General features: G+C 36.0%; 1 protein-coding gene across 1 annotated transcript in view; it reads right to left on the bottom strand.

The window, feature by feature from the left end:
* Window positions 1–12,462: 12,462 nt before the first annotated feature.
* The window catches only part of LOC148213819 (transient receptor potential cation channel subfamily M member 3-like), a 246,411-nt gene continuing 239,854 nt past the window's right edge, over window positions 12,463–19,019 (bottom strand). Inside the window, exon 7 of the mRNA XM_088130502.1 lies at window positions 12,463–12,641. Within this exon, the coding sequence (XP_087986628.1) occupies window positions 12,463–12,641 (179 nt within the window). The remainder of the gene's footprint in view (window positions 12,642–19,019) is intronic.

The raw sequence follows: 19,019 nt of genomic DNA, 5'->3' as shown, positions 1-19,019 counted from the left end.
GAAATTATGTTTTAAATGAACCCTAAAGCCAAGTCTCAAATATTTCCACACAACAGACCAGTATGTTACTGCATTTCTGAACATCATGCTATTAAATGCATTTGTATTACCAGTTCCTTCTTCTTCATGCATTCCATAAGAATTATGAAGAGATGCTGAGCCTGTGTCCGAGTGTAGGTGAAGGTTTTCTGGATAGTAACAAGCAATTGGTCTCTCAGAGATTCATTGATAAGTCTGAAATTTAAAAAGGCAAATAAGGTTTTAAAAGGTCAGCATCTAAACATTCACCAATAAGAACTCTGTGTTTAAAATTCTGAATTAATGAAATCCAAGTATAATACCAAAATATAGAGAGCACTGAGTTTACTTCTCTTGTCCAACAACATTTATTCTGCAGTGGTTGTTTCTTTGCATGATTTGCTTTGCTTCCACTAATGATTGGTGGTGGTGGTGGGGGGATGGGACATGAAGAGCTAAGCACTGGAAATCTGTTTGCTGACCTCTGAGATTTCATCAAAATGTTGCCTGCATGGTTTCATAAGCGTAAAGGCTAAACATGCACTTTCTGTTTCTTGTTTTAAAATGAAAAATAAATTGTATATTTAGATCCATTCTGACTTTTCCCCCATTTCACACTTGAAGAATGGCATGTATGCAGTTCTGCCTGGGAGGTAAGATTGTGTTTTATTTTTTATATGATTACAGTCATTCTGGAAAACAAAAGGCAGGAAAAAGGGCAGATAAAAATGTTGTGCTTGAAAAATGAACTGTTGCTTTAGAGACAATTTCAATTTCTAGATCATGAGATGAAACAAAACAAAACAAAACAAAACCTGGAATTAACTGCAGTACAATTGGGTCTGGCAGGCTATCTCAAAAGCAAAAGGATTTTTCAGATATTCTTCTCTTGGGTCCGAAAGAGAGCTCTGTCCTTGGAAGTGGGTATCTTATATCAGAACCACCACTAGGCCCAGTTGAAACTTCCAGTACTACTCTGACTTTGGAGCTCTGACAATCAGGGATGAAGAAAAAGGGGCAGATAATTTGCTTAATAGATGTATATAGAGCTTTATATATCAGAAGCATCTTGGGGCAGGTAACTGAATTAAAGGTAACTGAATGCACAATAAAACAGTATTTAAAACAGTATAAACACAGTAATCAGTAAATTCAGGGACCCCTTTCTCTCACATGGTTATGCCCATCTAGAGAGTCTGCTGAACATTTTACTTTGAGAAGAGGAATGTGGTCTACATGGGAAGCCTTCTCCATGGCTGACCCCATTCTGAGGAATAAGTTGTTCCCTGAGATGTGTTTGGCCCTTATGTTTCTGGAATCTATGAAGATACTTAAAATCATACTTTCTTTATGGGAGTTTGACATCTAGCTATAAATAATGGGTGACTTTCTGTTTTTAAATTAATGTTATGCTGATTTTAGTGAAATTAATGGGTTTTGATTGTTTTTATTCAAATATCCTTTTGTACACTATCTTGAATCTTCAAGTGTTAAATAAAACATAACTTTTTCATGAGATGGGCAGCCATATAAATTTGACAAATAAATAAATATTCCCAAAAGGTGAGGGAAAAAAGACAGGGAAATTCCCCCCCCCCCCAATAATTTATCTTGGGAAGCTCTGGTAAAGTTTAAACAAATGCATGAAAGATAGAATAGAGCCATAGTAATCTGGAAAGGAAAGGGAATATTGTATAGGTATGTGAAAAATCATATTCTGGAGTTATATAGTGCTTTTAAATCTGCTAAACTGGTACTTGTCCAGATGAGTGATTGTAATATAGAATATTCACTACATGATGTAAACAGATTAGGAACAGGAAGGAAAAAACAGGGAAACCATTGGCCTTTCTACTGAAGCAATTAAAACAGTACCTTTCAAGCACCTTGCTTAAAAATGGGTGGTAGCTGACAAAGTTTTCTGGATCCAGAGGGATTCAACATGAGTAAGTGATCCACTGCCTCTCTGAGACTGGCAGCACAAATCTCTCAGGCATAAGACATACACCATACCCAGGACCCATTAGATCATCCCCTTCAGTTAGCTCAAAAGAGCAAAGATGGACAGGGATCAGAAAACATGCTGTAAACTGAACAGTTGTAGACAGGAGGGTTGTCTTGTCATGTCCTCAAGCCTCAGAAACTGAAACAAGCCCATACAACTGAATTAAAAAGTATATTATACACCTCAGTTTATAGTGTATCAAAAGCAATATTCAAATCCAAGCAATTTTATTCTCTAAATGCCTCACAGCTCCAACACTGGATTTTATGTCTACCTGTCTGTGGAAGGACAGACTGCCTGAGCAGATTAAAAGCACCTGGGCTCCTTCCTGCCCCTCCCTTCTTGGCCCTCCCCCATTGTCAGGATGACCCAGCTGCCTGTCAAACAACAGCTGCCAATCAAGCAGCAGTGTTGGGGAGGAGGAGGAGGATGGAAGAGAAAATGCTACTGGGAACTCTGCAGCCACTGGCCTGATGAAGAAGAGGCTGAACAAGCAGAGCCAAACCCAGGAGTCAAAGTAAAGAGGCAAACTAAAAGATAGACAGCCCTAATGAGAAGAAGCAACATGAAAGGAAGCAGTGACTGAGAAAACTGGAGAGAGAGAGAGAGAGAATGGTGTTTATTTCTTTCCCTCCAACTGGTGTGAGGTAAACCTTTGAGCTGTTGCCCTCAAAGATTCAGAAGAGAAGGATCAAGAAGCCCAGCCAGGAACAAACAAGCAAAGAAGATGAAAAAGTAAAGACTTTAACAGAACAGAAATAGAAAATGGAAACTAAAACAGAGCTTATAGAAAATGGTTAAAATAAAAGATAGTTTTATTACTAAGATTAATTTACAATAGTTGTAGGCATTTATCATTTACAATTCCTTTTTCATTTATCTGTAAGCTTTTCTTTTTTCAGATAAAAGGGTCTCCCCCATTCCCCAGCCATTGAAGGGAGATACAAACCCCCAATAAAATTGTCCAAATTTCCAGTGCTTTGTGTCTATTGAGTCTGGGTCAATCTGGTTATTGATGGTTCAAACAAAAAGAACCCGCAACACTGTCCCATTAGGTCAAGCACGAATGGCATGCTCCAGGTCCTGTCTATTAGGGATTGCCACCTGGTGGGGCCAGGGAAGAGAGGCTTTTTTGTCATGGCGCCCACCCTTTGGAATATCATCCCGCGGAGATTTGATTGGCCCCGATCCTGCTCCCTTGCCCTTCAGTGGGGATGCTGCTATGAGACCATGACAAAACGGTTAGCACTGAGGCAAAAATTAAGTTGAGGGTGGGCATTAAATTTGAGGCAGAGCTATGGCTGTCAAGGAGGCCATGAAATCCTGGGCTGACTGTGCCCTTTGGAATAGCATTCCCAAGCATCTTATGGTTCTGACTCTGCTAATCTTTAGGAAGGCCTTAAAAGTGGCACTTCTAGCGGGCACTGACCCAAGGTGATTGGTGAACCCACTTGAGTAATATCTGATTTAAACCTTTGTCTTTCCCTGGTACTTTGTTTTATTATTTTGATTCTTTTGTTTATAACTGTATGTTTTTAACCCTCTTTGTATGCTGTCTTGAGTTACTTGACAATTGTCATGCAAACAGCCTGGGAAAAAGAAATGCAAACATTTCAAAGAGGCCCCTTAAAGAGTTCACTAATAAAGGATTGCTGGAGAATTCTTATTTCAGTTGCAGATATTAGTTATTCATATATTGGCTCAGTTTTTCAATTTCAAAGATTTCCTAATTACATTAACTAAATGCAGTCACTTTCTTATTCAAAATTACCCCCAGTATTTTTCAAAATGAGAAGCATTGTATTTTTCAGGGGTTATAAAATTAGATGATGTTAAGCTGTTTCACAATATATGTTTGTTATATTTAAAACTGTAGTGAGCATATTTAACAAGGCTATGAGGAAATATCCATAAAAGTTAATCCAGTCTTATTTCTACTTGATTAAATCTAGCTGAGAAACTCGGAATTTGAAACATTTATCTCCCTTTTTGAAAAGTACATTGTGTAACAGAAACCCCTCCATTTATGTTTCCCAGCAAAAAACACAGAAAGAAAAAGTATAACTGAAATTCTGAATTGCTGTACCAGTGAGACAAAACTGCTCCTTATCTACACACTAATTATACTTCCTTAAATCACCTTTTGCATAAGTTAGAACATGACTAACGTTGTGTTTTACAATCTTGATTACCTATTTTACGACTTTTCTAGCCCTACAATATTCTCTTTGAAATGTAACGACAAAAATTATGTAAAACAATATAGAATTTTCTATGTGTGATCATATGACATAGTTCTATAACAGAATATGATAATAGGAGTTTCAGGTTTTTTCCCCCTAATTATCTCTAAAGTAGAATTTGTTGATTTCTTAGAGATTGGACAATAGGTTAAATTTTTCCACCAAAACTCACTTATCCTTTTTTGCTTTGTCACTGTAATGTAGACCCTCCTAGCTTATATATGAAATTAGATTTTTGTTGCCCCAATGTGTCAATTCCGAACCAAATTTACCATTTTAATGTGTCAGTTCTACAGGTTGAGGTAAATCTTTTTGGAATTCTATGCCATTGCTCTTTCTTTTAAATGCCCTAAATAATTTGGTGTTATTTGCAGACTTGGCTATTTTACTGCCAGCTTATTTATGAACAAGTTAAAAAGCCCTAATTCCAATACAGATCCTTGTGGTCCTGCATTGTCTACATCCCTCCACTATGTGAAACATTCCTTTATCACTTCTGTTTTTTGTTCTTGGATTGCTTAACAAACCATCAATGAATCTCTTTTACCTTTGGATAGTCAAGTTTGTTCAGCAGTATTTGAAGTTGGTCTTTGTGAAATGGTTTTTGAAAGTTCAAGTTATTAAAGTATATCTGCAGGACCACTCTAATCCACATACTTAGATACTCTCGAAGTTTAGTTAGATGAGATTCACATTTGTAAAAGCCATAGTGCTTTTTCTTTATCAATAGTTATTTTTCTAAATATTTAATTCTTTTTTATCTTTGATAATACAGATCCTTGTGGTCCTGCATAAATTACTTGGGAATGGTTCCTTTTTTTAAAAAAAAATGTGCTGGGCATTTATTAATCCACTTGCATAATGCCAAATTAGGGACCTCTTTCATATTTTCCAAGTCTACCAGCAATTGCACATTTGAATTTTTAAACATCTTAGATCATTATTCTTTGAACCTGTTGATTTTCAATTTTTCAAGATGATCTAGAATTTTGACTCTTGTCATCTCAGTTCCTTAGATTCCCTTCATGAAAATACTGTATATTCTGCATATTTGCCATACATCTTCTAGAATGAAGACAGATGAAAGAATTTATTAAACTTCTTTGCAATCACCTTATTCTAATTTAGTATTCATGTAATCCCTATAATAAGGAAATTATCTTGATAGTTTTTTGCCTCTGACATATTCAATTCTTTTTAAAATGTTTAGTCTTAATTATAAGTGATATGTTTTTAAGATAACTTTTTTTTGTTTATAATATAGAAAATTGTGTTTCTTTTTGTTCTCATTTGGGTTACCTTTCCAATGAATGATATAAGCCATCTTTCTGCTCCTTGATAGTGTTCATTAATCATTTGGATGACCTCTTGAACTTAGGATTCATAGAGTTGAAGGGGACCATTTAGGCCATCAGCCAGTGCAGGAATCCAAACCAAAGCATCCCTGGCAGATGCCATTCAGTCTCCACTTGAAAACATTCAGTGAAGGGGAGTTTTAACTGGCCATCTTGATGATTGATTCTACTGTAATATTGTGGTTACTTTTAGACAGGTTTCTTAATGTTCAACCAAATTGGCCCCCTTGTAACTTAAGATCGTTATACTGTGTCTTGCACTTTAGGATGATATAAGACTTGTTGTACCTATCCCGAACGGTGACTTATATCCTAGTCAGGTACTGCTGGGAAGTACCTAATCCTCCTGGCTTCCCCTTTTAAGTTATTTTGTATTAATCGTTTCATTATAATTTCTTTTTAAGTAAATTCTTTTTTGAAATAAAATGTGGCTGTGCTGGATTCCCTTGATAATTTTCCACTTACATATAATAAGTTGGTGGGACAGTAATCTCTATTTCCTTCAGTTCAACAGCTATTACATATTGTTCTAGATCCTAGCATTTATAGTAACATCTGTGGTTGCTTTCGCCAGCTGCATCCATGAAAAAAACTGCTCTAGAGCACAATCATTTAGGGTATGTAGAAATGTTACCCTTTATTGTGTTAAGAACACATATTTGTGGAGTGCATTTGAAAATAAACAATATACTTTTTGCAACTCTTTTTATTCTCTACCTCAAGATCAGGGGATGATAGCATATCCTAATACACCTTATTCTGGGGACCTGGTATTGTTACCAAAAACAACTCTGTTGGAGGTATCTGTCTTTTTGAAGTTTAACATCATTCCATCTGTGCTGTCCAAAGCAATGTCATAAAGTTTTGTATTCCACTACTTTTTATATTCTACCAGATTTTCATTATATTCAGAATATTTATGCTCATTCTTAAAACCAAACATTCCAATTCCGTATAAGCATTAAATTAGGCTTATAAAGTAGCATTCAACATGAGCTTAAACATACATTTACACATGACTCTGGTATGTAGTTATTATATTTTACTTTATGACTGTAACTTATTTCTATTCTGTCCTGATTTGGTCAATAAAAAACACTTCCACCTTGATTCAACACAATTTGGATGGCAATCCAGCTTCTGTCAGGTTTCCTCCAGGTGTAGAGGAATTTTCTTTGATGTTAAGCAAATGTATAGTTTCACATTAATTTTTGTTCATAGATTTCTTAACAATGAAGTAAGAGAACACTTAAAACATTTATTTATATAGCTTAACTTTCTATTGGCATTCATATCATTATGAATTGCTCTAGGATTTAATAATTCACTGAAATGTATCCTTTGAAGTGTGAAAGTTTTCACACCAGGGAAGATGTTTTCTCAATTAAAATCTCATAATTAACCCTATCCTCTTCTTAAATATATTTTAAAACAAAAACCAGTGTAATGAAAAATGGAACAGAATTCACTAAAGCTGTCAAAAAACCAATCACCCTTATACAATCTTTGCTGACTCTGAATACACACACACACACACACACACACACAGAGAGAGAGAGAGAGAGAGAGAGAGAGAGAGAGAGAGAGAGAGAGAGAGAGTTTGTAATCTATGTATGTATGTAGGACAGCCTCCTTACTATAAGCAAATTTAAACTCTTCACACATGACTACTGAACTATGTTTGATTAAAAGAATTAAAAGATAACATATAACTGCAAACAGATATTTGAGCAACTAGAAGAAACATTCTAATTAACAGGGTGCTTGTTGATCAAATTTGATTTCTATTTTTGCAACCAAAATCTCTACTCCCCATCTGCTTTCTCACTTGCAAAAGGATCCATATGTTTGTCCACTGCAGATGGGAAAGCAGCTGCGTTGTGAGTAGATTTTGATAATAAAAACAGTGTGGGTAGAAAGGATTAGGAACTTCATCCCTCAGTACTAGTACTAAATTAAAATTTAAAACCCTTCTATTTGCATTCTTCTTTTTTTTTTAAAAAAAGTGGGATATTATCACACCTATCTATCCATTCCACAGTAACTATTCTTTTAAAATGCAAATTAAATATTTGATACATATTTTTTTCACCTGCCTGGAAAATGTCATACTGATTTATACATGCCATGTAGTTTTAAAGAGTTATTTTCAAATTGCTGTCAGTTGTTTTTACAGGAGCATTTTGGTTCCTCACAGACTTAGTAAAGACCCTTCAAAGAAAAAAAAAAAGAGCAATGGCAAACAGGTTCCCTGAAAGAAAGCCAGTCAATCCGAGTTTCCCATCTTTGTTTGCAATACACAGCTGCAGGGGAGTATTGGAGTCATTCCAGGACACAGAATCAATTTTCCAAGCCAACTATCTAGATCCATTAGCCTTGGACAGTGGTGTCCTTCAGAATGCAGCTATTTCTTAGTAAACAACTGATAAGGACCAAGGAGAAGACATTTTAAAATTATTGGTTTAAAGTGATAAACCTTATAGCTATTTTTAATGCAGTTCAATTATATACACTCTTTTCATATATGTAGATAGGACATTCCACCATTTTTATTGGATCTACATCTGATCCAGCAATGGGATTCTACAAATATATTAAAATGTATCTTAGGGTCACAATACATTTGTTCAGTTATCAATGCTTCTGCATTAGGAATTCACACATACATACACACGTGTATATGTATACATACTATATCTCTCAGCATTCCTTAAACTGGGTTCCTTCAGATTTTGGACTTCAGTTCCCACAATTTTCAGTCAGCATTTTTCCAATGACATTTCCTTGAAACATTAATAATCTCATAAAGCTTCTACATAATTTCAATTATCTCAGGAACTGAGAAATATGAAACAATTCATTCTTTGGTATTTTAAGAGTGACACTTGTGTGAGTGCACATGTGTATTTTTGTTCAGGGAACCACTGAGGGGTATTTTGCAGATTGACAACATTTTAGTAATGTAGCATATTCCTCTGTTACACAAGAACACTCAAAACTATATTTTTCCTTGTTGATTTCCACATGCTAAAATATACCTTATAGGTTTTTTTTTATACACCACTTCTTTCAACAAATCAATGTATCTTTTAAAAGAGTAATATCAATAAGAGTGGAAAAGGAGCTGCCTTTCTATAAATTGTCAGTTGCATAATTTCCTATATAATCTGGCACTTACTTTTTGCCTTTTTAATGAAAGCACAGTTTACACTATGATGCTTCTAGGCCATAAGTAAGGTCTGTATTCTTCTTAAAAATTAATCCTTCATAACAAATACTGTACATACTTTGGAGTTTGTCCTGAGCCAGGGGAAAAGGGCATTGCGAGTGTACAACTTTTGATTCCACTAGAACATAATAGAAAAGGAAACACATGTGGGCCCATCTCTTGGCTAAAAAAGATAACTGCATAGCCCTTGCTACTGGAAAAGATGCAGAACTGAAAGGAGACAAACTCTAGTTTTTGACTGAAGACCAAGGACCACTAGAGGAGGCTGACCTACCACCTCTAATATGTGCATTTTCGCACAGTCCCCATTTCTTTTTCTTTAGTGTCTTTTAGTATGTGCGGCCTTGGCTAGAGGTTGCTTTTCTTTTAGTACTGTACAGCATTTACATTTTTTAGACTAAATATGTTCATGTAATTATCAAATAAATTAGATGAAAAATAGTCACACTGAAATCTCTTAATTTACTCCAAACTTGTGGCATGATATTGAATTAATAACCATATTTAGGATTGCAGATCCACATTTACTTGTTTCTAGTAAGAATGTTTAGGACTGTAGATGACATTTATGATAACAGCATAAAGCATACAAAGCAAATTGGTTTTTCAACTGTTCTAGGACGTCGAGGCTGAAAAATAGGGTATATATATTTCATTAAGGCAGAAAAATAAATAAAATAATAAAACATGCTTCCCCAGGAATCCAACTGATGAAGTTTGACTTGTTGCAACATGACATTGCACTCATGGAAAAGTATATGAGTATATACTTAGGAGTATATGAGATGTGACTGTTTGTCTTTGTGTCACTGAGGTGGTGCATTTCTTTACTGCGGTGCATCACTTCATTTCTTCCATATTCACTTCCATTTGCTAGTAGATATGCAGGAGGGGCCTCAAAACAACTGGAAATGAAGCAACATGGCTTCTTCAGTCCTTAGAAGCAGAAGGCCATGTTGCGTTATTAAAGTGAAACACTCCTTCAAAGCTTTACACAGCCCTAGCAATTATGCATCATTATGATGTATAGTTTATTTCTAGAATGTGTTGCCCCATTGATTTAAAAATACCTTCAGTAATTGCAATACTTCAATATGTTCAAATGTTAATATATATTTCAGTTCCTCCTAGGATTGTCTGGGAAGAGAGGAAAAAAGTGTTTCAAATGAAGATTTTTAAAACTGCTGATTAGCCTATTAGAGGTACTGAAGGGAGCTACTGGAGTGAATTGTTTGAATCCCAGTTACAATGGCTATCTGTTTTATATTTATGATCTTGTTCACATCTCTTCAGCTATATCTGGTGGATATATTTAGGTTTATGTGTTTATTATTATTCTGATTGCATATATTATGTTAAACATATTTCTAACACATTTATTTTCTCAGCCTTAAAGCACGTATATCAATATTTTTTAAAAAATAAATTGTTTCATTAATTTTTCTAATTTAACTTTTTAGAGAAAATTTATATACAAACACAAACAGAAAATAAAAAACAGATAAAGAGGGTAAAAGAATAAAGCACAAATGAACAAACAAGGGTTCTAAAATGTCAAGGTTATAGTTTCCCATATTTCATTAGTAAATGAATGATTGAATATAATGTATTGCTTTAAATGATTAAAATCACTATTACACTTTAAGCAAGGATAAAACACAGTATAAAATTTATATTTCATAAAAGAAACCATGGTGTACTACTAACAGCTGTATGCAACAATGGGCCTTGATAAACGTAACTATAACATACCTGTAAGCATACCTGTAACTCTGGGGTTTTGTGTTTTGTGTGCGTGTACGTGTGTATGTGTGTGCTTTTAAGTCAGCCTTGACTTCTGGCATCTATGGTAGTTGGTAGTTTTCTCGGCAAAATTTTGGGAAGTGGCTTGCCATTGCTTTCCTTCTAGGGCTGAGAAAAAAATGACTGCAATAAAGTCATTCAATTGGCTTTTGTGCCTATGCCAGGACTAGAACTTAGGTCTCCCTGCACTTTAACCATTAGACTGGCTCTCAATATTTAGCTATACTTTTTATAAAGACCATGCTGGGAATAATTCTTTCTTTTTCTAATTTGTTTTCCTTAGATGGAACCTTAGAGAGATTGCAGATGACAGGAGTGTATAAGGGAAGATGATAGACATATTTAACTATATCTAACCAGCTTCCAGTTGAAAAGCTATCGTGAATGAAAAGCTAAGTTGAATGAAGTCCTTGTGGTACCAGAATCCATTTTAACAGGAAGGAAGACAATATTTAAAAATGTTCCTTGGGCTGTTTTGAGATATTTGGGCCTGAACTATGAAAATTAAATGGATATTAGGAGCACATGTAAATTAAAATGGAGAATGGCAAATATATCTACTTTAGCTCCTGGAATATTAAATAATCTTTTCATCCTGCAGAATGTATATTCAATTAGACCTTTCTCTCTCTTTAGGCGATGTAATTTGTAGGACTGGTACTTGCAAAAGTTCATTCTTTCATTTGGCAGACTGGTTTTAAGTCAGACATACTAGAGAACAAAACACTCTCACACAATGCCTCCTTTCTATACTCTGGGAGATCCAGTAGAAATAGATGACAAAGTCTTGGCATCTTTCTGTCTGACTTGGAAATCTCTTCTGAACTGATGTCCCATGTCAGACAAGGTAACACTAAATTGCAATGCAGACTTCCAGCTGGGATTCCTGCTAAACTGCAATGACCAAATGCATATGGGGATGCTCCATGCCCAATTATACAGTAAATTATTTAGTAGGCTGTCATCAGATGACTTCAGGTTTTGTTTTGTTTTTTAGGAAAAACAGTAGATGTTGCCAGATCTAATTTCAAATACATTTTACTGATAAGATTATCAGTACGGTGCATTATGATTTTATATAATCTTCTCCACCTCCCTTTCTCTCTTTTACATTTTGCATCTTTGTTCTTCTTCCAAGTTTCATGTTCTCCAGGGTTAGAAGGTCTGGGAGGATAGAGAGCAATGAAAGGGAACAAACAACGAACAGATTTGCATAAAATAAAGAGTATCAGTCTCGTTGATATGCAAAGTAACATGCAAATATTCCATGCATATGTGCACAATAAGTTTGACAATATTGTTTAGACTGTGAAAAGCTTGTGATTGATTGTAGACTAATGAGCACACAGGACACTAAAATGTATCCAGGAAATAAAGATAAGCATGAAGACTATGGTTAAAACCATTTCCCAAGCACTGCTTTATTTAGCTTCATCTCTGAACATTGCAATAATCTCTTCAAAGATTTTACCACAACATCTGCTCCATTCTTATTAATATACGAAGCCGGAATATTTGTGTCTTTCAAAAAGAAGACATTCAGGATATTAAAACAGATCACTTGATACTGCTTATTCTAAGCAGAGAAACCATAAGGTGTGGGAGTGTGAATACCAGCTATAGTGCATGTTGGTTAAAAACTATGGTTTTTCTTGGGAATAGTGTTAAACTAAACCTAGAGTGGACTTTTCTCACAGGCTGTATGTAAGAAGAATGGCTATGCTCCTGCTATTTTTGAAATAATTAAATATGAAAATGGCTGAGTTTGCAAAGAAAGATTTAGCTGAATGAAGTGTTCTGCTAATAGACTTACCCTCCTTCTTCTGAGTATTTGTGACCAAATGCAAGGATATCAGATGCTCGGCCACTCCCATCACACACTACAACAGGAACTGGGGGAGTATCACGCAGATATTCCAGGACGATAGAGATTACATTGGGTCCTCCTTCTACAATGAGGGCCACTACCGGTACCCCTTGACCAATCCCTGTAATGAAATAAACAAAAGCAAAACAAACAAAGAAAAAGCAAGCGAATCAAATAAAAATACACCAAAATAAACCAAAATTATTGCTAACACTATTACACTTAAATAACATGAACAACCTATGCATAATTCATGTATTAGACTTAAAGTTCAGCATGTGATCATCCAAGTGGACATATAAAATAATAAACTGGCAAGATTTTGCTTTTGAATGTCACCATGAAATGAGGGAGAGAGAAAAACTCTATAATATACAAAGATTCAATGTAATCCCACTAAGGAGCACCTAAATATAAACAAGTTTGTATTTCTTAGCCATAACTCACTCTCTCACACAGAGTGTAAACAAGCTTTCAATTCTTGGCCATAACTTTCTAAATTAGAAGTCATATCTGAAAGGAGCTCTATGGCACCTGTACAATATTATCATAAAATAGGAAAGTTCTGCTGCATCTCAGAAAGGACAAATGGTTCTTGTAGGAATGTAATCCATGAATGCAAAAACCTCCTATTTATTTTTGATAGGCTCAGAATAAATAATAAAGTTGCATGTTCTACACTTCTTCTTTAGAAGGGAATTTAATGCAGGAATTCTATTGGAGCTCTTTATTAAGGCTACTTTCTCACAATTGTAAGCTATAATAGTGATCCCAGTTAGCTGGTGCAATAATGTAATGCATTAGAATGTATCTAGATTATTATTGTTGAAGCATTCCTATAAATGGGCATGATTTTGCTTTTGAAATGTATAGTAGTCATCATGAAATGAGGGAGACAGAAAAAGTCCGTAACATATAAAATTCAATCCAATCTCATTGAGGAGCACCTAAATTGATTATTCTAGTTCATAGAAATACCCATGAATGTTATATTTTACAAGGACTCAGGTCCTGCTTATGACACCTATCATATTTTGTCCCTCTCAAATGGTAAGGCCTTTCAAAAATCAGTGTTCCTAATAGTATAATGTTTTAAATATATTTAAAGGTATAAATCAGATTTGCTACCATTTTAAATGTTCTATTGAGTAATGATATTTTAATTTTGTTAAGACTCAAAAGAAAATACATTTCATTTATCAAAAGTGCTTTACAATTTATTCAAGTTTCTAATCTGCTTTTCCTTGTTGGCTTTTATTGTAACTTTAGTAGTGAAGTATCTTGGGTATCTTTGGACAGGAGGTTTAAGCAATAATTTCTGATAATCCCAAAATATGAGTCTCTTCCCACATAGTGGAGTCCTTGGGATTCTCTAACCTTGGTTGTTTTCTTGCAAATGTTTCATTACCTGGCTAGGTAACATCTTCAGTGCTAGAATGGAATGTGGTTTACTCTCTGTTTATATACTGTGGCATGCCCTGCCAGTGTTGGGGGGCAGGGGTTGTTTTATTTTTTCCTCTGGTAGTTCCTTGATTAAGGTATTGTTTACTGCTTGTATGTCTGGTGGTAATCTTGGTGTTAATCTCTGCTTATTTGGATGATGATTGCTGGTGAGGAGATGTTCTGGTCTTTTGTTTTCCTTTCTATTGTCTCTTTTGAATAATGTGTAGATGTTGTTTATCTCTATGTGCATGTTGATGGCTGCCTTGTCTGAATACCAAGCTTCCAAGAATTCCTTTGCATTTTTGGGTTTAGCTTGGTCTAAGATGCTGACAGTTTCCCAGTTGAAACTATGGTTAAGTCTGTCCATGTGTTGTGAGATTAAGGAGTTTTCATCATGTCTTCTGACTGCTAGTTGGTGTTCATGGATGCGCTCTGCAAGCCTTCTGCCTGTCTGTCCTACATAGTGGCTATTACAGTCTTTACACTGTATGTTATAGATGACTCCTGTTTTTTCTTCTTGGGCTACTGGGTCTTTTGGTTTGCTTAAGATGTTTTGGAGGGCTTTAGCTATGGAGATGCCATGTGGTTGTAATAGTCCGCTGGTAGTTTCTGAGACGTTTCTGATGTATGGTAGTGTTATCCTTTTCATAGCTTATGTTGGTTGTGTTGTAGTAGGTTGAGTGGTCAGGAACTTTTTGATAAAGTTACATGGATATCCATTTTGTTGGAAGATGTTGTATAGGTGGTCTGTTTCCTTTTTCTGCTGCTCTGGGTTGCTCCAATGCGTTTGTGCTCATTTGAATAATGTTCTTACACAGCTCCTCTTGTGGGAGGTTGGGTTGTTACTTTGGCAATGGAGTACTTGATTGGTGTGGGTTGTCTTCTGATAGACTTGGGTTTCTAATTTGCTGTTGTTTCCTCTGCTGATGAGGATATCCAGGAAGGGTAGCGTGTTGTTATTTTCTTCCTCTCTGGTGAATTTTATTCCTTTGAAGATGTTGTTGATGGTTTCATGTGTCTTCTCTAGTTGTTCCTTTTTTATTATAACAAAGGTGTCATCTACATACTGGATCCATACTTTAGATTGTATGTGTGGAAGTGCTATAGTTTCTAGGCGTTGCATTACAATCTCTGCTATGAATCCTGACAGTGGTGTTCCCATGGGTGTGCCTCTGATTTGTTGGTATATTTGTCCATCAAACTGAAAATAGGTAGTGAGGCAGAGGTTGGTGAGGTCCATGATTCTACTACAACACAACCAACACAAGCTATGAAAAGGATAACACTGCCATACATCAATAGAAAGGAAAACAAAAGACCAGAACATCTCCTCACCAGCAATCATCACCCAGATAAGCAGAGATTAACACTAAGATTACCACCAGACATACAAGCAGTAAACAATACCTTAATCAAGGAACTACCAGAGGAAAAAATAAAACAAAACAACCCCCCCCCCAACACTGGCAGGGCATGCCACAGTATATAAACAGAGAGTAAACCACATTCCATTTTAGCACTGAAGATGTAAACATTTCATTACCCAGCTAGGTAACAAGAAAACAACCAAGCTCAGAGAACCCCAAGGACTCCACAGTTCAACCCTGAGCTACACATATTCACTTCTATTGATTCTTCCCATATAGCTAGCAACTTAGATTCATCTATCTGGATCCAGTGCCACCTTAAGGATACCTGGCACCCCTGGGCCACAATGACTGATGGTGCTACCTCCTGCTAATGTGAAGATTTGCATTTTTAGAATGACTCAGAAGGAGGGGCAGTGTTGGCACCCTCTAAGCTTTGGTGTCCTGGGCCAATGCCTAACTGGTCTTAGTCTAAAGCTGGCCCTGCCTGTATTTATTTATTTGCACCTAAATGAAAATGAAAGAAAAGCAGCTTGCTTGTCCCTGATGTGTTATGGGTTGACTAATATCTCTCGAAAGCCGTTTTCATTAATTTTGAACTCTGGACTATTCTCCTTAATCAGATGTGAGAAAAAGTGAGAAGTGAAAGCAGAGAGAAATGTGTATCACTGCCCAATTTACAATAAAAGATGACAATCCCTCTATATTTCATATATAAGGCATTTGTAATGCCTTGATTAGAACTTTGGCTATCTAGAAACAATTTCCACTTAGGAGTTTCTCTGTACCACTTAAAATTGTAATTCATAAATACACAGTAAGTAAAATTTATTACATATGTACATGAATTATTTTATTTTCATGGTTAAAGCATCTTAGTTTCTACGAACCTCTCTAGATATGTTAGCATACATTCCAGAGTCATTGGGAGTCAGGCACCATACAGGTTTAAATAATAATAACAACAACAATTTCCAGCATGCAGGCCGGTCTATGGAAATCTATATGAAGCTGGAGAGACTGAGATTAGCTGACCATTTCTTTTGTGGCTATTGAAAAATACCAAAGAAGGAATTGTCACTAAATATGAAGCACAAGTTATATAATAGCATTTATAGTTGCTTTTTATTTATATATGCTGTAATACCCAGAAGAAGAAGAAAAAAAAGACACTTCAGCATGTAGTGAATAATTTTCTCCAACAAAACATTCTGGTTGTTACAATTTTCCAGTGCCATAAAGAAAATGTTCTGATGTTTGGTCCCACTTATTTGCCTGCCTGTTAATCTCTGGAGAGATTGCTTTTGCATGCATTGTATTAGGGACTTACAATAATGAGTTCAGAATTGCCTCAGAGAAGCTGCAGTTAAAGGATGCTGTGTGGAATGGGCTGAAATGGCTCAAAGCATTTTTTAACGCTAGACTTTTAATGACTAGTTGTTTGCTTATTAGCTCTTGAATTGAATTCAAAGGTTTTCGGCTAGTTTCAGTTTGGTTATACTGAAACTTAAATACAAAAGTATAATAGATCTTCAATTTGTATTGTCCTCAGCGGCATATACCTGTAAGACTGTTTTGAATGACATCCCATAACAGTGTCAAAATATATTACTGTATTTACCCAATAGGAAGACAAGTGTTTACCCGAAAGGAAGATGAAGATTTCCCACCAAATACTTACTTTTTAAATATAAGAATAATCTTATATCCATTGAATAGAGTCTCACTGAGAGTGAGGTCTCTAAAATATGCATGAATGTGCAGATGAAGCCCCTCCTCTTTATGAAGTCCATTGCAACTTCTTTCCTTTTCTGCCCCATTGCAGACCATCTACACAGTAAGGTAACAAGAGGGATCAATGCTCTTGCTTGCCTTCCACTTGAACAGAAGTATATTATGGCATAATGACTGAGCAGGATTAGAAACCTAAGCATACTTACCTGGCAGGAAGAGATGTTGAACTCACTAGGACTTACTACAGCATGACTGTGTGCTGATCCCAACATAAAAGCCTGTTAAGCCTTCTGCAGGGTCCTTTATTTCCTGTCTAGTCTCATCACATTCATGTCACTTATCCCTATTTCCCTTTCCTTCTCTCCTTTGGTGGGTTTTTTCCCCCTGGTCTTCCTTTTTTTGAGAGTGGCCTCTGGCCAACATGTATATACATAAATACTATGTGCAAATACATGAACAAAAATGTTACATGCAATCATTTATTGAGGGAAAAATCTACAGGATTGGTTTTATCTTGAATTGACAGGAAAGTTAGGTATTGCACATGACTTTTATGCGGACTTATAATTTTTTTTCTCTAATCTTCCTTTTTTGATGACCATTTTAAAATTGGGATTGTCTTTCTTTTGAGTAAATGTTGTATTAGGCAAACTGACCACTGCATCATGGCCATGAAAAACACTGATGATTTCAAAATTTCCTTATTTAACTTCTAATATACACTTAGAATATGCATTGGCTCAGAACTAAAATTGTAGAACAGCCTGGTAGGCAAGCAAATGGAAGGAAGGAAGGAAAGAAGATTGAGGCATTTTATGAGGCATTAGTGTTGCAAGTCATTGTCACATATAAAATACTTAAAAATATGTTGAGTTGGATCCAGAATTTATATTATCTCTTTGAGTTCTATTCATAATGTGTCAGACAACCAAAAAGATGAGGAGAAACTTCTATGCATTTCCCCTATTTTTGAATGCCCCACTTCTTTCTGAAGCTCAGCCCAACCATCAGAGCAGGTTTTGTGGGACACATGAACTATGGGGAAAGGGGCAAATGGAAAGATCATTCTCCTGCATTCAGTGAAAGAAGAGGTACCAGGAGGCTTCTGCTGGATCCATCCCAGTATATGAATGACAATACATAGAGCCAATTTGAAAAGAGAAATCCACAAAGTAATCTCAAATCTCTCTATTTAACCTGCCTGTCTGTTACTACAGTGGTACCTCTAGTTACGAACGCCCCTCCTTACAAATTTTTTGAGATACGACCAGCTCCAGCCCCAAAAATTTACCTCAACATGCGAACTCCGCCTCTACTTATGAACTGGATCCACGGCCATTTTCCCTGCTGCCACGCAGTCGTGGCTTCCTGTGGGCGAGATCGCGGTAGCAAGGAGACGTTCGGTGAGGCTTGTGGTGTGTTTTGTGGCATTTGGAAGGTTTTTGTGGCATTTGGAAGGTTTTTGAGGTTTAAAAATAAAATGCATATGTTTCAGAACTGTTTAGCCGTATTTACATTGAACCTTATGGGGGAAATTTGCCTCGTGGTGCGACCAAATTCGGAGGGCGGATTAGCCGTATTTACATTGAACCTTATGGGGAAATTTGCCTCGTGGTGCGACCAAATTCGGAGGGCGGAACGGATTAACCGTATTTACATCGAACCTTATGGGAAACTTTACCTCGACTTGAGACCAACTCCAAGTTGCAACCAGAGTCACGGAACGGATTAAGTTCATAACTAGAAGTACCACTGTACTTTTGTTCTTTGGATTCAGATTCAGCTCAGTCATCTATATGCTATTCTAGTTGTACCAAACACCAAGTAAGCACTAAGGGCATAGAAATGCATTAAATACTGAACAGAATATGAGAAAAAAAAAGATTGGGACATAAGCAAATGAGCATTCCAATGCATTTGATGATAGTGCAATGATCAAAGAAGATGCTGGTGAT

This window comes from Python bivittatus, unplaced genomic scaffold (assembly GCF_059951505.1).
Source record: "Python bivittatus isolate LINGU-HERP-01145 unplaced genomic scaffold, Pbiv_v1 ctg000850_np1212, whole genome shotgun sequence".
NCBI classification, from domain to species: Eukaryota; Metazoa; Chordata; class Lepidosauria; order Squamata; family Pythonidae; genus Python; species Python bivittatus.
The sequence above is the reverse complement of the archived record's forward strand: the minus strand, read 5'-3'. Positions and strand labels throughout refer to the sequence as shown.